General features: G+C 46.7%; 1 protein-coding gene across 16 annotated transcripts in view; it reads left to right on the top strand.

The window, feature by feature from the left end:
* Positions 1 to 20906, top strand: part of PPFIBP2 (PPFIA binding protein 2) — a 161860-nt gene that overhangs the window by 126721 nt on the left and 14233 nt on the right. For 9 of the 16 annotated variants that reach the window (XM_043904032.1, XM_043904023.1, XM_043904094.1 and 6 more), the window contains 10 exons: positions 804 to 865; positions 2218 to 2293; positions 3411 to 3514; positions 5523 to 5590; positions 7172 to 7229; positions 8179 to 8220; positions 11832 to 11970; positions 13133 to 13165; positions 13585 to 13723; positions 14378 to 14506. In XM_043904032.1, coding sequence (XP_043759967.1) covers positions 804 to 865; positions 2218 to 2293; positions 3411 to 3514; positions 5523 to 5590; positions 7172 to 7229; positions 8179 to 8220; positions 11832 to 11970; positions 13133 to 13165; positions 13585 to 13723; positions 14378 to 14506 — 850 coding nt within the window. The remainder of the gene's footprint in view (positions 1 to 803; positions 866 to 2217; positions 2294 to 3410; positions 3515 to 5522; positions 5591 to 7171; positions 7230 to 8178; positions 8221 to 11831; positions 11971 to 13132; positions 13166 to 13584; positions 13724 to 14377; positions 14507 to 20906) is intronic. The other 7 variants (XM_043904049.1, XM_043904102.1, XM_043904085.1 and 4 more) reach the window with 3 other exon arrangements.

Below are 20906 nucleotides of genomic sequence, written 5' to 3'. Positions count from 1 at the left end.
TTTGGAAAAACTATGTGCTAATTCCTAGACCTCCACCTATTTGGCGGAATGACTCCCAGGCCCTTTAGTCTTTGTCCTTTGACCTGGCTCTCCAGATAGTTTGTGAAGAATTCCAGAGAGTCTCTGTTGGGTCCAGAGTGGGGGAAGGCCACTGTCATCTACCACAGACTGACAAGGACCCCTGGGCACATAGGGAAATTCTGTAGGTTTACGATGAACTAAGATTGTTTTCCTTGACTGTAGAGTTTGTTTCAATGTATTTATAGATCCATTTAAACATTGTTAGTCAACTCTGACTATGCCTTTCCTAACTGAGCCAAGTACTTGGCTCTTTTTACATAATCATTCTTTCCCTGTCTCCATTTGGCTGGAGACTCTTCTTGTTTTAAATTCTCCTCTGGTATAATCCATGGGACTGTGTGATTCTTGATTCTCTCTGAAACTAGTTAGCAGCCCAAGTCCATGCTTACTCAAGTTATAAAGGATAAATGTCAATTTTCTTCTGGGATATCAGTTGTAAAAAGTTTGGGGGTTCTTCTACAACACCCTTGAGTAAATGACGTTTTGTCCCCCCACCCCCTACAAAGAAATGTCTATAAAGAGAAGACAAAATACCAGGTTAATTTGTTCAATTATCCAACAAATATTTAATGAGACTGTGTGCCAGACACCATCATGGGCTCTTTGAAGAAGTAAGGAGTGATGTATAATTTATTCACACAGAAAGTTGTAGCATCTTAGCAGGTAGAACTAGTTGTCTGCATTTTATATAAATAATTCTTCCTACATTTAAATTCTTTTAGACCAAGAAATTCAACGTCTGAAAATGGGGATGGAAACTTTGCTTGTTGCCAATGAAGATAAGGTAAGATGCCACTGAGCGGCCCTGTCCTTTCCCTGATGACTTTCCTGGTTCTCTTTGGTCCCTTCTGGTCTCTGATACTTTGGGCAGGACTATGCCCATCAGGACACTGACTCAGGGAAGTGTCAGGAGATCCGCCTCTGCTTCCTAGAAACTCGGCTCAGTTACCTGCTTTTGACTTTGATGCCTGGGAGTTTTGCCTAAATGGAATCTCTCAAAGGCAGAATAAAGCCATGTCTGTTAAGGCTGGTTTGGGGGGAAAAATACACTGAGGTAATTGCTTATGTCATAGCTGTTGCTCAGACTCCTAACAAAACTTGAGAGCCACCCACCAATCCCCCATGTTCATGATCTGGTGGTAGACCCTTCATAAAACTGGCGAGAGACCCATCAGCCTTGTTTGTTCTTCATGTTGAATCCCTGCACAATCATAACATAGCCACCTCCATACTCTGTGCCAGAGTACCTATCTGGCACAAAAGTCAGCTCTAGGGATCACAGCCCTGCATTTTACAGACCAGGAAATCGAGACTCAAAGTGCTTGAGTAGTGTTGCCCAAGGTCAGGTAACAGCAGATAGCAGAGCCAAGGTCATACCCAAGTTTATCTACCTCTGAAATTTGTGTGTCATCCCAAGTCCCCAGCCTTTGCTGGGGAAGCATTGATTCCCTCCGGGAATTTCCTCTGTTATGTAAGGAATCTCAGACTCCTAAGGTATTGAGATAAATACGACAGCTTTATTTTAGTCTTTTTTTTTTTTTTTTTGCATGTAGCTCCAGAGGACAATGAGCTTCCCATGTGGCTCAGTGGTAAAGAATCCACCTTCCAAGCAGGAGACACGGGTTCAGTCCCTGAGTTGGAAAGATATGCTGGAGAAGGAAATGGCAACCGACTCCAGTATTCTTGCCTGGGAAATCCCATGGACAGAAGGAGCCTGGCGGGGCTACAGTCCATTGGGTCGCAAAGAGTCAGACATGACTGAGCGACTAAACAAACAACTAGAGGACAATGCTTGGACCAGGAGGCAGATTTCAATGGCTACATCAGGAGGGTAGGGAGACAGATTCCTGCTTCAGGAAATGTTTGAGCCATTCGAAGGCTGTGTCAAACAGGGATTGTTTTATAAGTAGAGACTGGACTCATAGCCTTCAGGGAGAGCAGGAGTGCTTACGGTGGCCGAGGAGGCAGACCGCTGAGAACCCAGGGCCTGGACACTCTGTTTCCCTTCGAAGTGTTCTAGAGGTTCCACATAGCTTTTCCTTTCCTTGTGCCCAGAACATAGCCTGGGCCCCAAATCAAATCACCTCAGGTGCCAGCGTTGTTGTTTACTTGGAAATCTGTCTTGCCCTGTGACAGGACCGTCGGATAGAGGAGCTTACGGGGCTGTTAAACCAGTACCGAAGGGTGAATGAGATCGTGATGGCAGCCCAAGGTAAGAGCAGCGGGGAGCTTGCCATCCTCTCCCCAAGATACTCCATCTCTACTGTGTTAAATGCCGGACAGTCCTGCCAGAAGAGTCTTCATCTTCATTTGGAAAAATGCTCTGAAGGAAGATGGAGCTGGTTAGACTGCCCTGGGTGGTGGGAAATTGGCAGCTCTTGATTTCCAGAAATTTTGTCAAGTGGCAGACAGTTGAGAACTTCCAGGCACTAAACTTCCAGATCATCAAGAAAAGAAAGCCACCAACTTGAACCATTGGGAATCCCCACCCTCAGGATATCTATGCATCTCCCTGGCATACTTCTTAGAGGCAGTGAGTGCGCTCAAACCTGGATCCGAAGGCAATTTAGTACCCTCACTGGGATTTAGAGCCTGTCCACCTCCTGGAGAATCTAAAAGCATCCCTAGCCGTTGCCAGGACACTTGGGGAGCCTTCTTTGAGTTTCTGGGTACTTGGGTTCCCATAGGAAGTCACAGGGCAGGGAGAGTTGTTTGTGTTTCATAGTTGCTGCCCAGACTGAATGCAGCACTCAGGCAGCATCCGTGTTGTGTGGGCCCCCTGGGGCGTATGCCCGACTGCCTGCCTTGTCGGTCACGCGGTTGACCCAGGCTCCCGTTACTGATCCCGAGGAAGCAGCTGTTTCACGGGAGAGGCTGCTGAGGGTGCTCAGGAACCTCTCATTCACGCTCAGCTGCTGCTGCCTCTTGGGGAAAAGCCAACCCCTAGTTTGGGTTGTGGCTGACGGGTTGTCACCCAGGGCCACTGCCAGCCCTGCACACATGTCACAGGCTAATTTCCTCTAATCCTTTTGGATCTCGGGACAGGTCAGGGCCTGAGTGCCTGTGGCCAAGGAATGAGAAGATTGGAGAGGAATAATTGGGGGGTGGGGACTTCTTTTGGTCCCCCAGCATGAGCTTTGACCTTGAAAGGCCTCCTGGAAGCCCTTGCTCAGATGCTCCAATGAATATTCTGAATCACACTTTTAAGGTCCCTTAATGTTTTTCTTTGTCCCTCTTAATGAAGGAGAGACAGTGTTTGAATTTTGTGGTACAATTATAGGTTTTTAAACAAGCCATGTGGTGGTAATGATCTGCATTAATGCTTCCAGGGCCTTCAGAAAGAACTCTCTCAATCAATGAGGAGGAACTGGAGGGAGGTTTCAGGAACTGGAACGCTGCAAATAAAGGCCCCGAAGACCTGTTTAAATCAGAGGTACTGTGTTTCCATTAATGACGTGGGATTTCGGCAGGCCCTGGGAGCTTGCCCTGAACCTGGGGGAGGATCTAATTAGGAACTTGCCAGGTATAAATCTTGACACGTAAAAAAATTGAATCAGTGGAGTCACCCCAGAGTCTTTGGGGAGACACTGAGGGTGGGAGGAGCCAGGGCACAGGCCTGTGTTCCTGTTGGAGAGAACAGCATAGTGGATACTAGACTTCTGAGGACAGGAATTTTCTTTTCTCTTTTCTAAACTTCGTTGCTGTGAGGGCTTTTCTCTAGTTGCAGCAAGTGTGGGCTACTCTCTAGTTGTGGTGTATGGGCTTCTCTTGTCTCAGAGCACAGGCTCTAGAGCGCATGAACTTCAGTAGTTGTGGTGCATGGACTTTGTTGCTCCGTGGCATGTGAAATCTTCCCAGACCAGGGATAGAACACGTGTCTCCTGCATTGGCAGGCGGATTCTTTACCACTGAGCCACCAGTCCCAACTTTTCTTTTTCAATTGGTTTCTTTGTTTATTTTTGCCTTTACTCTCTGGAATATGAGCATAGACCAAAGGGTTATTTGTATTTACCACTGTCTCTCCAGGATCTGCAGTGATGCCCAATACCCAGTAGGATTCAACAAATATTTAATGAATGAATGCATCTTGCACATTTGGAGGGATAATGAAATTTTGGAGTGATACATTCCTGTTTCACAGACAACCTCTCTTCCCTGAAGCCAGCATACAGATTTCCTTTTTTCTTGTTTAAAATTTGGTCCAGTTCTATGGCCATCTCTGGACATAGTCTAGATAACACTGGGCAAATAAACTTGTAGTTACAGATCTCAGATGGAGGAGGGACTTCAGCCCAGAATTTTGAAAGTTCTTAAAACTCCAGAACAGTCACACTGAGGAGGGTCTTAGTCCAGCTCAACCCTTTTAATTAAGGGAGGGGCAAATGTGTCACCTGGTGGCCCAGTTAGGTAGTCAGAGCGAGCACCCCAGATTGCTGGCAATAATGGCAGTAACTGATATTCAGTACCCCTGAGTCACCCCTGTGATTAGCACTGTACGTGACTCACCTCATTTATGCCTCATGACACCCAACTGGGGGTTCCTCTTTTATTGTGCTGCAGCCGAGGATCAGAGAGGGTAAGTAATCTGTTCTAGGTCACATAGCAGGTAGGCAGCAGAACTTGGACTTGAACCCAAAAGCTCAGGCTTTTAACAACACTATGTACTATGATGCCAGGGTTCTTTCTATGTAGCTCAAAAAGATACTGGGCTCTAAAGAAAGACAGCCCTTAGAGTCAGTGAAGACATTAAATTGCATCCTTCTCTACCACCATTAGCTCATGTTCATTCCACCTGTGATACCTTTGCTTTTCTGACTTTCTTGCTAAGCCCATTCTCATCTCTCAAGATTCAGCTTAAGTTTCTCCCCTCTGAAGACTCCCTGACCTTCCCACCAATAGAAGGGTCCCTTCTGTTCCCGTATTCTTAATATATTATAGGAGGTGTTGCATTGATCTTTTATCCTAATTGACTTACCCACCTCCCTGATGGCCTGGCAGGCAGTAGATGCTGCTCCTGTTTGTTGATTGACTGTATGAATTACAGTATTGCTCATTACAAGCAGAAATCCACTCCAGCTAAGTTACACGAAGGAATGCTATTGAAAGGGTGCGCAGTGGCTTGCTGAATGAAGGAAAGGCTCCGAGCCAAGCTCAGAAGGGCAGGGCACAGAGATTCGGGTGTCAGGACTAACTTGTCAGGACTCTACTGCAAGGATGTGAGCTTGGGCTCTAGAAGGACAGGCAAGTTGGCCATGGCTTTCAATATAGCTTTCTTGTTGGCATCTTAAAAAAGCAAGGCACCAGTATTGTAGTCCCTGTGGCTATACCCAGAGCAGGAGATGTACCTCCCCAGGAGGAATTGTCCAAACAAGGGGAAAGGATGGTGGCCGGTCTCCAGGCAGTAACTGTTCTTTCCAGTGACTCTTCTGGTTCCCATGCAGGTGTCTCCAAGAGGCAGCTCTCCCACGGCGGGGCCTCCCCCACTACCGCAGAAATCACTGGAAACCAGGTAGGAGGCCCAAGCGTTTCTGTGGAGCTGCTGTGCTCTCAGGCCCCTCTCGGGGCTCCAGACAAGGCAGTGATCACAGTCGCCACGTCCTGGGCCCACCTGCCCTCCCACGGTCAGGGCAGCACTCCAGGCCCCAGCAGCGGCCACGACGGGGCCAAAATGGCGGCGCAGTCACGAACCACGCCCACCTCCCCTGTCTGCAGAAGGGCTTCCCTCCCCACAGGCCGAGGGTCCGGGTTCTTGTCACTGAGCGGAGACCTGGCCAGGGCTTGGGGCCTCGGGGAGGAGGGGGCTGCACCTTCTCTGAGCCCTCCGGGGGCTCCTCAGAGCGGAGAGCTCCCCGTGCGGTGTGCCTGTCATTCCCGCCAGCCCCTCTGGAATGTCCCTCCCGCTCTCAGAGGGAGTCCAGCCCTGTGACAATAATCCACTCTCTCTCCAGGGAGGGCCTTTTCTCCTCACAGGGAGGTTGGGCCAGTTGCTCTGAGGAAGCTTCACACAGCAATGAGCTTATTGTGGGCTGGCCTATGTGGTCACCAACTGCCTCCTGACTGATGGCCCCGAAAATGAACCACTCCTAGTTGACGAGGTCAGCTCTTCAGAACACGTTTCCAAGGAGCCGGGATGTGGAGCTCCACAGCCAAGGGCAGGCTGTCTTTCAGCCAAGTGGCAGGAGTTTGCCCAGAAGGGCGCTGAGTCCCCAGAGCCTAGGTGCTCAGAACCCACCATTTTCCATAAAGCCATTGTTCCTGAGCTGTTAGCCTCAGAGGAAAGCAGTCATGTCAAGGATGGCAACTGGCCAATTCTTAATTTTGCAGAATAAGAAATTTGGTTGATGAGTTCACTCAGAATGAAGTCAACATTGAGTGACTCACACTGACTAGACTCATAAGAGACTAATATACCAACCGATGCTGATTTATTCATATGAACTGAGAAATATTACTGCCAAGGAGACTTGTCACAGGTAACCCTTGTGACTATGGGTGGTGTTGCCACTTCTCTATCCAATTGGTTCCCTTCTCTGCAAAATAGTGCCTGAGAAAGCCGATTCCTCTGAGCAGACTGCTCAGTTCTCACAGAGTTGGAGCAGAGGGACAGAGGATCCCAGTGGGTAAAGCTTTGGAGCTGTGGCCGACGTGCTCATCTCCACTCCTTCCGCCTCCCCCCCCACCCCCAGATTACTCTCACATTCACAGACAAGGCAGTATTGGCCCCTTTTCCTCTCTTTTGACTCCACAGACATTGGCCTTCTCTTATGACCACACAACAGCCAGCACCCATTGATGCCACTGAACTGTGTATTCTTGTTTTTTTGAGGACTGCCAAGGATTTTTGATTTGGATTTCAGTGATGCTCTCATGCATCACAAACACATTGTCAGACTAGGCCATCCCCAAAGTGGGCCAGTCTCATCTTATGTGTACCGGTTATGATGAGAGGGTGTTGAGTTTTTCCTGACCTTGACTCTGAGCCCAAGATAGAATACCAGTTAAATGTTGAAATGTCCTCTGCACGAATGATACTACGTTCCTCCTTCTCCAGTAACTGTTTCCTTTTTTATTTTCTTTTGTGTTTTTCCAGGGCTCAGAAAAAACTCTCCTGTAGTCTCGAAGACTTGAGAAGTGAATCTGTGGACAAGGTCAGTCCATCAGTCTACCCATAAAGATGACTGAGTTATTTCTTTGAGGTCAGCACAGTGCTGGGACACACAGGTCAGGCGCTGTCCCTACCTCATGGAGGCTTTTATCAAGTTGCTGAGGAGGCAGGAATTACATGAACATTTAGAGAAAACAGGTCAGCTATGGCCCAAGGCATCCTAGAGGCAGGGTGAGTCAGAACACGCTGCCTGGAGTTGATGAGAAAAGATGCTGAGATGGGTGTGAGCAGGTTTGGGGAAATGGTTTGGGGGGCAGGAGGAGGTAAGGTCGGAGGCAGGAGTCAGAGGAGCCAGAGTTCTTAAATCCTGGCCCTATTTCCTCAGGGCACTTGGAGTGTTGCAGAGGTTTTGAATGAGGATATAATGTGGATAAAGGAGATGACCCTGGAAGTGGGTTATGGAATAAAGTAGAAGATTGGAGAGGAAGCTTCTTAAAGAGTCTAGAAAGACATGAGGCGGGCTTTGTGGCTCCTTATATGGGGCTAGCCCTTGACCACATGGGTGCCCCTGTGCTGGAGAGGAGGATCACAGATTCTTGGGCAATGAGGTCATTGGACACACAGGGGTGCTGCCCTGTAGAGCATCCTAGTGACCTTACTGCATAGATCCCTTGGGGTCCAGCAGTGGGCCCGTCTCCCTGGTGATATACAGTGTGAAACCAGGAAGGCAGGAGCCCGCAGCGGCTTTGTTCCCATCACATGCCTCAGGCTCCCTCCGGTCAGATTGCAGCAGCTGCCTGGGATGTCTGTCCATGCGCTTGGACAGTGACCTGTGTTCCCTCCACAGATTGTATTGATCTGACATAGAGATGGGGAGGGAGGGAGGGGTGAACCTTGCAGATTCAGGCCAGCAGGTGGCCCTGAGTTGCTGCCATGACTAATGCAGGTCTCTTTCTCTCCACATAACTGAAATCCTCCTTGCCATCCCATAGTGTGTCGGTGGGAACCAGCCCTCCCCAGTGGTAGAACCCAAGGTATTATACATTAACTGCATGTCCCTGTTGTCTGTATGAGGCTGCGCTGTTTGCTAGTCTTTTTTTCTTTTTGAGTGTGAAAACTCACAGAATTTTATTCTAAAATCCTGAAGTTGACTGTGAAAGTAAAATTTTTATATGTTTAAAAAATTTATAGATTATATGACTTGCAGTTTCATAAAATTATCAATGGATGTTCTACCCACGGTTTAACATTAAGTAGATTGCTGGGCAACATATCATAAGTGAACAAGGCCCCTGAAAGTCGCAGATGTCAGTCACAAAGGTAGACACTTACTGATGGCAAACTGAGTGAAGATTTAAGTGTGATATTCTAGAAGCCCAAGACCATAAACCACTCTTTCTATACACAGCTCTACACACAGAGCTTTGTGTGGAATCTCTTGGGTTTCCATCTGGCACATCCTCCATCACCTGTTGTGTAAAATCAGTTCCGACACATGCAAAAAGTTGTACCAATTACTATATTCACAAAAATGGCACAAAAGTGAATTCAACAGGTTATGCATATACATACTTCATTTGCATCTTCAACAAAAACAAAAAGATATTCTAACACTAGAGAAGTGAAAAACACTAGGTACCATGGGCTCTCTTGAGTAAGTATCAGTGTCACACAAAGTTATACAGGAATGGGGAAATATTGCCCAAGGAAAAAAATTCTGTTTTTAAAAATGAAACAAGTTTAAGGGAAATCAAGTTCAACTATAGAGATACAAGTCTTTCACATTTCACATTGCTAGTCTTTTCATTTAGCAAGTTACAGCTTTAGTAACCTTAAAATATGTTACCTGTAAGGGGTGAAAGGAAAGATGAGACTTCCTCTCCTGCTTTCTTCTTCCGTGCCGTCAGCTGGATCCTGCGCTTTCATCTCCCTTATCTGTGCAATAGGACTTCTTATCTTCCCCGTCTTATAGGCTCTGAGAAATCCATCTTTAAGGCAGAGTTGTTCTGATCTCTGGGGAGGAAGTTATGATCTCAGCACACAAGCAGAGGAGTGAGACAGCTCTCGTCCTTTCTGTAGTGATAAGTCATGGTTAAAACACCCAAGGGCTCACTCAGCGCAGGGGCATGGATCCTTCTGCAGTGTCCCCGCACAGGGGTGTCTGGCCTTTGCTTTCTGACTAAGAGCTCATGACATTGTAAGACACCCTCTGTATTCTTCTCCAGCCCTGTTAGATGCATGTCTGGACTTCCCTTGAGTGTGCCTCCACTGATGGGCTCTCCCTGTGGAGTCCATGCAATGAGTCAGTCTCCCCTGCTCCTGACAGCTCTGGAATTGGAGTCCTTCAGGCCCTCTCTCAGTTGTCATCTTCCCCTGTGCACGGCTCATAGACCCTTAAAGGTCCTATTCTATATCCTTGGAGCAAGCAGTGAGTCCTCTATGTCATTCCTGGACCACACTAGCCCCCATGTAGATGGGGTCTGCCCCCTGCCTTCCTCGCTCCAAGGACTGATCTTGCCATTACTGCTGTCACTGTAGACCTCGGGTGTGTGATATTCTCTGTGCCTCTGTGTCCTTGTGTGCTAGGCCAGGGGCAGGAATTGTTGTTCTCTGTTTAGAAACAATAAAATTGAGGTTCTGGGGGGCTAAAGAGAAAGAACTTGGCCAGAGTTGGTCTGACTCCCAGCCTAGGCTCTCCTGCTCAAGTGCTCTGCGTCTGTGCTCTTTCAGGGCAGCAGGGTCATCGGCCGTCTGCTACGCCTTGCCTGGGATTTCCACCTGCCTAACCAGGGTCATTCTTCTCAGACTGCGATGCAGGAGTGGCTTCGGGCATTTCAGTTTCCCCTGTGTTGTGTCCTAATGTTGCATCACCTTCTCCAGCACTGAGTCCTTCCTTCCCAGCATCTCTTCTTGGCTGAGAGAGCTGAGAGCCCTTTCTGGTGCCCTTGGTCCTTTTACTGTCTTTTTCACGTGCCTGAGCTGCCTTTGAAGCCATCTTACACAAGGTTCTGCCCTCTGTAAGTCTCAGCTCTTCAGCATGCTCCTAGGGCAGCCCACATGGGTATAGCCTTGACTGTCTCTGCCCTGTCTTAGAGGAGTGTGTATGAGGATATGACCGGATGCCTGTTTCTGAACCCTTCCCCACTCCCATATCTCCTGTATAATATGGAACTTGGAGTCATGCCCTTCAGTTCTCGAAAATTTGTGAATGCCGCCTTCCCCACAGTCAGTGGTTCCCGGGTCTGACTGTATGTCAGAGTAATCTGAGATGCGTGTTAAAAACACAGACTCCCAGGGTGCACTCCCAGGGGGTCTGATTCATGGGTGCGGTGGGACCTGGGCTTTTATATTTACAAGTGTCCCAGGTGATTATGAACCAGCCTGTGTGGGGGGCTGGTATTTGGAAACTGTTGCTGTTGACCACAAGTCTTAACAGGTCCAATCTGTCCCTCATGGGTCATCATGAACTTAAAGACTGTGTGGTCTCCATCTCTTCAAGTTCCAGTTACTTCTTTACCAGCCAGTTCCTTCAGAATCCCTTGAAAAGTTAGCCCATTATTCTCATCTCTCTCCTGAGCTGATTTATATAGGATTAGTATTCAGTTTTCAATGACTAAATTGAATTTCAAACAATTTCTAAGGCATGCCTTTATAAGGAAACTGAATTCAGAAATTTACTGGGCACTTGGCTTTTAACTAAATGAAAGATCGCAGTCACTGAAGTCTCCCAGTACTCTTCTGACTTGTTCTTTTTGAAATTGGTTTTATCTTTCTTCTTTTCTACTTCTGCGTCTCATCAAGTTATCCACAGTTGATTCCCTTGGTAACAGTGCTTTAATTTCTCTTTTCTTTTCACTCAAGTGAATTTACTACTGTGTTTCCCTCAGGTTTGTGGGTTTAGGGCCCGTTAAATCCTTCTTGACCAAATAAGTGCAATTCTTTTTTTTAAGCGCAATTCTTTTTTTTAAGTGCAATTCTTCTTCATCTCGAAATCAACTTTTCTTTTTGGGACCCTTTCCATGGCCAGAGTCCGAGTACAGGGCCCACTGCCCTGGGGCTGAACCTCTTGCAGACTGTCATCCCAAGTTCCCAGGGAATTCCGTGCTGGCAGGTGGCCCTCTGACCCGCTTTCTATGGACACCTCCCCTGATTTTGTGCTTACCTTCTCACTTCACCTTACCCTGCTATCTTTCAGAGTAACTATTGTGATATATAAATACGATCAATAGATAATATTATCTACTAAGGTGAAGCAATAGGTATAACATTTATTGGAATTCTGGCTTGTATGCCCAGAGAGCTTGAAGGGTAATTCTTGGCTGTTGATTCCTTAACCTCTAACCACAAGGCCAGATGGCAAAGGCTTAGCCTCCTGTTCAGACATGGCTTCCGTCAGCCCTCAATTCAAGCTTGACTCTGTCCCCATCTCGCTATACGGCTTTGGGCAAGTTTCTTTCTTTCTTGGAGCTCTGGTCCTATTGCCTGGCCTGGACTAAATTACCTTTGAGGGGTCTTTGAGTTGGCCTCAGTTTACAAATGGTTCTTGGAGAACAGGGAGTTGTTCCTGCATCCAGAGATTTCCTAACTGGGCTTGAGGTGGAGAGTGACAGCTAATTCAACGTCTCCCTCCCTTTTCTTCCCTTAGGATGGCCCTTTCCTGGCGGAGCACAAGTACCCCACGTTACCTGGGAAGCTTCCAGGAGCCACGCCCAATGGAGAGGCTGTGAAGTCTCCATCTACCGCCTCCCCAGTGGATCCTGCAGGGAGCAGCCCGCTGAGGCTGAGTGAGTGTCCAGACCCCAGGCTGGTGGCTTCTGGTGCCTCGGCCTTGGCACTTCCATTGTTGCACGAGGTCCCTGCACCCTCCCAACCACAGCCCACAATTGGAGAGCAGTGGGGGTGGGTGGATGGGACTAGTCATACCTCAGGGTGATCCCATGTCCGGAGATGATGGCTGTCTTTCTGGGCTCACTATTGCCTTCCAGAAACACCCCAGACCCCAGAGAATCAGGGTGTGTACCCCACCTTCTTTCCACCTGTAATTATTCTACCCCCATTTTCTCTTCTCCTCTGTTCCTCCTCTCTTGACTCCTTCCTGATCTTCCTATTTTTCCTCTTTCCCTCCCTGCTAGACACCACACTCCACCCTCCCTGACCCTCCCCATTCCTCCTCTGTCCTCCTGATCTCTTTCCTGTCTCTGCCTTCCTCTCTGCAGCCTCCCTCTTACCAGTAGGGTGATATTACGTGCTCTTCCAAGGAAGAGCATTTCCTTAGAGAAGTGGAGTCAGTGGTCAGTGGGCAAGGATGCCAGTCCACCAGTAGCCTTTTGGTGCTTAGGATCTGATGGAGGTCTTTGCACAACAGGCTGTATTTCTCCAATAGCAGCAGCAGATCAGGGGGGCCTAGAAGGGAGCATTCTGGTCCTGACAGAGCTTTCCCCACCCCTGACTCCTCATCCCTGGCTGTTCCCGAGCCAGCCAATGTACAGGCTTCTGCCCTTGGCCAGTACTGCCTTTGGCTGCAGAAAGTCCAGATAAGCCCTTGAATGAATGTGTTCTAGTGACACTCAGGCTGTGGACTTTCCTGCATCTTTGGATCATTGTAGTCTGATTTGAGTGAGCTCTGACGTGTGCACAAGATCAGTGGGCGGCCTGGCATATCTGGCCCCCACAGCTGCCCCTCTCCCTCCATGTGTGGATGCCTTACCTGCCAGGAAGTGGCACCTGGAGCATTTGGTCCCCTCTCACAGCAGTGACCCTGCAGATCAGGCTCAGTCACCCTTCACCCCCACCCTTCCTTGTGGGATTATTTTTCTTTCTGTTTGAGTTTTTCCCTCTTGCTCGATGACTCTTGTTTATTTCTTTGCTTCCCTATAACTCTGTTGGGCTGGACTTTGGCCTCTCTTGCTTCTTCATGTGGCTTCTCTGCTTCTTGGTTGGCTGGAGACCGTGGCCGGAGTGTCAGTGCCCCCGTATTAGGTACTGTACCCTTCCAGGTGAGGTGGAGAGTGAGACGCCCTTGCTTGCCTCCCGGGACACCCTCCCTTTCCCAAACATTCAGCCAGGTTCCCCTGCTGCCTGCACTCCCGCGTCTCCCTGGGGGGAGAGAGAGGAAGCTCCTTGCTGGAGTTATCCTGCAAGTACTGGGCCCCATTTGAAGACATTTGCTCACCCAGATTTGAAGTCTTAAGCTCACCAACTCCCCAGAGAGAAAACCTGGAGTGTGCCTGGGCCCCTACTGGTCTCTGACATCTTGCTGTAAAGTTCTGCCCTGAAAGCAGGGCTGGGCAGACTCTTTCCGACTCCCACTGAGGGAATGGCCCAGTCTCGGGGAGAAGGTTTGCAGAGGTCAGGTTCCTTCTTGTCATTCACTTGTCATTTTATTCTTTCAATCTCAGGAGACACAGAAAGTGGCTGGGACGACACTGCCGTGGCCAATGACTCATCCCTGTCATCGGGCACCGAGTCCAGCCCCCAATCTCCCCTGACATCAGATGGTAAACGGAGCCCCAGAGGCATCAAGAAGTTCTGGGGAAAGTAAGTTGGTGGTGATGATCATTAATTACATTGTTTAGAATTAATATTCTTGGCTGAGCAAAGTGTCTCCACAACCCCCCGGTTTAATTAGATGTTGGAACAGCAGTAAGTACACAGTGGTTACATGTAGAGAGAAGACTTTGAGTTATTTTTTAAGGCCCAGAGAAGGAGAACTATGAAAGGCACCCCTTAAGTATAACCAGTTGCCTTACATGTCATTCATTTTAGGCATCAGTCCATCCCACAGACCCTGAGAACATCCTCTGCAGCTTATGCCTCATGTGCTTTGGGGAGATGCATGGCTGAGACCAATTTCTTCCTCCTCAGGGCTCAGTCTGTGTCTTAAGCGATCCTTGAAGATACAGTGCTGAGTCTTTGCTGGCCTTGCTGACCCAGTCTGCAAAATAAGGCAGAAACTGGGGCCTCCTCCCAGGCAGCAACCCTCACTTTGACCCCCCAGGGCGAGGGGCCCCATCCCAGAGGCAGGGTTAGAATTGAGGCTGGGTCTTGATGCTGGCCCTCAGGGGAGGCACTGGGAAGCAGGGCCAAGCAGAGCCCTGGGTGTGGCTTGTGAGGCCCTGTGTAGGGGGAGTGCACTGACCTCAGGCTTCCAGCCTGCCCTCTGACGGCCTCCATGGATTCCTGTCCACACAGGATCCGAAGGACTCAGTCAGGAAACTTCAACACCGATGCCCCAGGGGTGGCTGAGTTTCGACGAGGTGGGCTCCGGGCAACTGCAGGACCAAGACTGTCCAGGACCAGAGATCCCAAGGCTCAGAAAAGGTAAGGCTCCCTCCAGTCCATCTGCAAAGAACCATTTAAAATCCTACCCCCCCCCCCAAAAAAAAAATAAAATAAAATCCTACCCAAGATGGAGTGGGAATGGGGGCTGGATGCCCCAGAGCCTCCAGAGATGGAAGGCAGGAGCCCCTAGCCCAGAGCTTCTTGGCCTATCCCTCTGACACGTGTGGACATTGCTCATGCTTATTTCTAGGTGCACTGAGGCAAAGGCAGGGGCTGCCTACAGCCAGGGTGTGGGGTGGGAGGCAGCACTCCGGCCCCACGAGTAAACCTCAGTCTCCTGATCTATGAAGTGTGGGGTCAAAAACAAGTGCTTGTGAAAGTTCTTAGGAGGCTCACGTGAGCTCCTACACATTTAACCGTGGCGTCAGCTGGCCATATTCAAGGGTCCCCTTCCCCAGGGAGCCTGGTGGAAAGAGAGCACGGCCTGCCTCTGGGGCAGCCCCTCCTTTCACACAGACCTGCCAAAGGGTGAGAGGCAGCAGGCAGATAGGCCCTGATCCCTCATGACACACGGTACCGAACCTTCCTACTGGGGCAGCTTGGAAGGACTTATAAAGGGATCAGAATGGGAAGTTTTTTCACAGCTGTTCCCATCACACCCAAATAAAAAAAGCATTAAAAACAACAACAAAAAAACTTTTCCAGAGATCGCCCTGGTGGACACCCTCTCGCCACCAGCTTTATCCCCCCGCTTTCCCCAAGTCTCCCTGCTCGGAGAAGAGCCTCTCCCTTCCGACCTGCCCAGGTGAACCTTTAGTCCTGTGTCTTAGGGAAACCCTTTTCCACGACCTCTGCTCCCGTCAGATGATCCCCTCAGTATATCATCTCCCATGGAATATCTCCTACTAAAGTCTGAGTTTCTCAGTCATGAACAGGCTCTGGGGGCCCCTTTCTCAAGATTGGACTGTGACATTTTAAATTTAGCCAAACAGTAAAAAGTAAGAATTTTTTTTTGTTTTTGGCTGCGCTGGGTCTTCATTGCTGCACGTGGGCTTTCTCTAATTGGAATGAGTGAGGGACTACTCTTCACTGCAGTGCCCAGGCCTCTCGTGGTGGCTTCTCTTGTTTGCTGAGCACAGGCTCTAGGCACACGGGCTTCAGTAGTTGCAGCACGTGCAGTAGTTGTGGCGTGTGGACTTTAGGGTACACAGGCTTCAGTAGTTGTGGCGCATGAGCACAGTTGCTCCGTGGCCTGTGGGATCTTCCCAGACTAGGGATCAAACCTGTGTTCCCGGCATTGGCAGATGGATTCTCATCCTCTGTACCATCAGGGAATTCCAAAATGTAAGGTTTAACCCTCTTAATTTTCATCCCCCTGAGATTGCCAAGTGCCAAGTGCACGTAATGACTAAGATGTGCACAGCTTGCATACTAATTCTAGTTACAACAGTCTAGACCTTAGTGAAGGGAGAGGGATGTTCCCCTGGTGTGGCATGCTGTTCTCAGACCTGCAACCCTGCGGAAGGGAGCACGTGTGGACGTACCCTGCTTCCCCACCCAGCCCCCTCAGGTTCCCAGGCCTTGCCAGGCTCTCCCATGTACACCGTCGGGACCTTTGGTGAGTGTCCCCAGACCCACCCTCCGGATGTCTTGCAGAGAAAACCCGAGCATGCGTAGCCCTCCTGGTCCTGCTCTGCGAGGGTCGTGGATCTGTGTTTACCTTTCTAGTCAGAAATGTAAATGCTCAGCAAATGTTAGTTTTTAGAGGCTAGAGAATCTAAGGATATGGTCTGAGAAGGCAGAGACCAATTCAGAGCCATTAGAAAATGAGCCACAGGAAGCGTTTCCATGTATTCCATGAGTATTCTAGTCTACTTGGCAGTCTTCTGACCTTAGACATCAGTGGTTCTGGGATGAAATAATAAAGCCACCATAAGCTTGAATGATGAAATTTTGTTCCACTTCTGGCTGTCCTTTGAATTTATTCTTGAAGAGGGGATCATTGGTTGGGTGTAAGAACTTCTCTAAGACCCTTAGGCGTTTTTCCTTAGAGCAGGACTGCGTGGTTAAGGGGCCCATTCACCGTCTGCCAAGTCACTTTGGTGTGGGGAGGCCAGTGTGGGGAACTTTCTCTGCCAAAGGCAGAACTGCAGTTCCAACCACAGAGTTGCTTTGTTTGGATGTCTTTGTGCTTTGTTAATAGTAACAATGGATGACAAGGAGAATGGGAATGAAGGCCTGATGAGACTGTATGTTTATCACAGCTGTGCTTATGCTAACAAAAATGAGCTTGCTGGTGGGAAAGAAAGGCCTTTATTACTCTTAAACAGAAATGTGATATAATTATATGCTAATACTCTCTGGCATTTATAGTTTATAGACATTTAGGTATAGCCTTTAAAAAATATTGTCACCAATATTCCTTTAGGCAAAAGTTCATTGTTACTGAAAGTCTCCAGCCCTCATCCTTTCTTTTTTTTCCGGTGGAACAGTTGTTTGCTAATATAATATTTGATAATGACATTTCATAGGAACGCTCAGGTTATAGAATAATCCATGTTTAAATTTTTTCCTGTTTTGCTGATTTACGTTCCAGTGGACAGAGGAGCCTGAGTGGCCGCAGAGCCAGACATGACTGAGTGCCTCACACACGCACACACAGCACTGCTGGACAGTGAGAGCTTGTAACCTACAACCCTGTCAGCATTAACTATTTGCAGCTTTTCTTTGTTTAAACTTCCAGTTTTATAGGCGTCCCCAAATTACATTCTTATTGTTAATTTTGTTTACATGCTTATTTCTTCTGTGAATTGTGAGCATTTCTGCCCATTTTTATTTAGTTATGAATATTTTTTAATTAGTTATTTAATTTCTAGTTGTTCTCTATACAGTATAGTAAGATATTAAGCCACATCTAAAAATTGTGATAGATGATTTTTCAGGTTTGTTGCAGACTTTACTTTGATATATGAAATTTTTAGGTTTGTGTACAATAAGTTACCAACTTTTCCTTTGTGATGTCTTTCATTATTTTGTTTTAAAATTTTTCAATGATTTTTTTTCTAAACTGGTTTTAAACAATGAATTTTTCAAAAGTAATTTTTAAAAACTTCAAAAGTCATCTATTTGGAGATTTATTTTGGTGTGTGGTGACAGGTTTTTTCCCCCAAGAAAAAGTAGGGTGTAAATGTTTAAGTCAGGCAGACTTTAAAGCCACATGTTTGGCCCCCATCGCTGGAGGGGTTTTCTGAGTTCGTCTACAGAGTGTATTGCCTTAGTGACTCTAGCTTACGAGGAGTCTCTGATCAGAGTGCTTCCCTGCCTCAGACCCCCTTTCACTGCCTTTGTCCCAAGGTCATTTACTTGTCTGGGCCCCTTCCACAGTCCAGAGAGGGTCTACCCAATGTACTGACAAAGCCGTGTGTTTTGAAATTTTTTCATAAGTAAGACATTTCAAACACAAACAGTTTTGAGACTGCTGACTATTCCAACTTTCTCTTGGTCTACGCTTAGACTAATATCAGATGACAGTGGAATAGCCATGGGCATTCTTGGGATCTGATTTAGGGGAAGTTGAGTTGGGAATCCATTAAGTTTGGGTTTGGTGGAATTACGTTTATGTGGTTTGCAGTCACTTCATGTTTAGTTTACTAAGGTTTCATTAATTAGCTGTCCTACTATAAAAATGGCTTCCAACGTGCCAGTGTGCCCAGCACTCTGACACAGAAACTCAAAGTCCCAGATCTCATTCCAAAATGAACTTGTCCTCTGGCATTTGGTTTCAAAAGTATGGGGTAGTGGGAAAAGAAAGAACATTTGAAATATACAAAACCAGAAGCTAGTCTGTGGAAAGTCTTTCCAATCATCAGATTTGCAAAATCCTAAACAGGAGATTTGGTTCTCTTGGTGCTTATTCAAAACAGAAGTCCTCTCTTTTCAGAAAAGGACTAATGAAATACATACAATGATAAGTGCGCCCTGTGTTCTCCGTCTACTATGGGAATGGCCTGTTGGATAAATTGCACTTACATCATTTTAACTGCAATTCGGAAAGATGTTTTGGAACATGTCAGTAAAATAAGTGGTTTGGCTGTATATGAAAGGTACTTTTCTGTCATCTCTAAATAACTTAACACCATGTTCAGCCCTGGACAAGAGTAGGGGAGACCCTGGCACTGACAGAACCCCAGGAGGTGGGAAGGTTGGGTTTGCTACTGTGGGAATGCCACAGGCTTAGGAGAGCAGAGACCATTCACAAAGCGAGAAATGGGAAGATGATGAAGGGTAGAGGAGCATGTCAGAGCTCTAGGATGTTTTGAAAAGGTCTACAGGACAGAGGTATTCAAATTACTGTCTCAAAAACACTTATTTCACCTCAGAACTAAAATGTCTCTCTGATATGTAGAACATTTGTTTCTTCCCAATTCCCAGAAACTTAGAAACTAAACTTAAGAGCTAATAGAATGTGAAATAAAAGTGATAAAGTAAGCACTGAAATTAAAAGAAACTATTCAGATGTTAAGAAAAATATATACACAAAAAATCCCAGATCAAACCAAATGCAATAATTCACCAAGAGCAACAGATAAATTCCAAACGAAAATAGTGAATTTTGTTGTTGTTGCTCAGTTGCTAAGCCATGTCTCACTCTTTGCAACTCCATGAACTGCAGTACGCCAGGCTTCCCTATCCTTTACTGTCTCCCTGAGTTTGCTCAAACTCATGTCCATTGAGTCAGTGACGCCATCCAACCAGTTCAACCTCTGTCACCCCCTTCTCTTGCCTTCAGTCTTTCTGAGCATCAGGGTCTTTTCCAGTGAGTCAGCTCTTCGCATCAGGTGGCCCAGGTATTGGAGCTTCAGCATCAGCATAAGTCCTTCCAATGAATAATCAGGGTTGATTTCCTTTAGGATTGACCGCTTTGATCTCCCTGCTAAGGAACTCTCAAGAGTCTTCTCCAGCACCAGAGTTTGAAAGAATCAATTCTTTGGCACTCAGCCTTCTTTATGGTCTAACTCTCACATCCGTACATGACTACTGAAAAAACCATAGCTTTGACTAGACGGACCTTTGTCAGCAAAGTGATGTCTCTGTTTTTTAATACGCTGTCTAGGTTGGTCAGCTTTTCTTCTAGGAGCAAGTGTCTTTTAATTTCATGGCTACAGTCATTGTCGGCAGTGATTTTGGAGATCAAGAAAATAAAGTCTGTCACTGTTTCCATTGTTTCCCCATCTATTTGCCATAAAGTGATGGGACCCGATGCCATGATTTGCAGTTTTTTGGTGTTGAGTTTGAAGCCAGCTTTTTCACTTTCCTCTTTCACTTTCATCAAGAGGCTCTTTAGTTCCTCCTTGCTTTCTGCCATTAGTGTGGTATCATCTGCCTATCTGAAGTTGTTATTTCTCCCAGCAATCTTGATTCCAGCTTGTGTTTTATCCAGCCGCACATTTTGCATGATGTACTCAAAGTAGTGAATAGGTTCCTTGATTGTTATTCAGTAAAGTGAATCATATGAACACATTGGCAAAAGATGAAGATTTCTTGATGATTTTACATGATATACTTACTTTGACCAAGATGATGTTGCCTAATATGCAACAGCAACAAGAACATTAAATAAATGTCAATTCAAAAAATATTTAAGATAAACACCAGAAAGCTTGAATGCTGTGGAATTTTATAGGTCATATCTAAAGGACACTTGATAGTTTTCCTAAATTTAATGATTCTAAAATTGGATTTAACAATACCATTTTTAAATTGTGAAGCTGAAAGTTTTTTTTTTTTAAAACTATCAAAATAACAAATATTGGTCCATTGTGCTAGAAGGAAGGTGGAATTAAGCTTCTCACAGAAAATACAGCCCTGCCCCACCCACAGATTCAAATAACCACAGATCAGATTTCTACTGGTTGAACCCATGGATGCAGAACTCACAAATACAGAGGGCTGAGTGAACTATGCCATTTTATCTCAAGGGCTTGAGCATCCCTGGATTTTGGTGTCTACAGGATCCTGGAACCAATCCCCTAGCAGATACAGAAGGACAGCTATGTTATTGAGTTGTTGACATATGAAGCATGCAGAAAATACCAAATATGAAGGTAAAGCACCATAGAAGTGTATTTGGAATTAATAAAAACTTTATTTTTCAGGGTTCCATGATATTTTTCCATTTTAGTTAGATTTGTAACTTCTGTGATTTTTTTTTTATTCTAAATACGGATTTTGTTCCTAATTTTGTATTCAAATTGTGTATTCACATATTCCATCTGCATTCAATTCTTAAAGAGGTCCTGCCCTAACTTTTATAAGGTCCAGGTCTCAGAAAACCTAGATCTGCGCTTATTCATGATCCATTAAAAACCCAGGCTCCAGGCTGAGCGACCAGCACCTGCTCTAAGGTGCACATCATCTCCTGCTTGTTCTCACATGGTGC

This window comes from Cervus elaphus, chromosome 1, assembly GCF_910594005.1.
Source record: "Cervus elaphus chromosome 1, mCerEla1.1, whole genome shotgun sequence".
Lineage (NCBI taxonomy): Eukaryota > Metazoa > Chordata > Mammalia > Artiodactyla > Cervidae > Cervus > Cervus elaphus.
The sequence above is the reverse complement of the archived record's forward strand: the minus strand, read 5'-3'. Positions and strand labels throughout refer to the sequence as shown.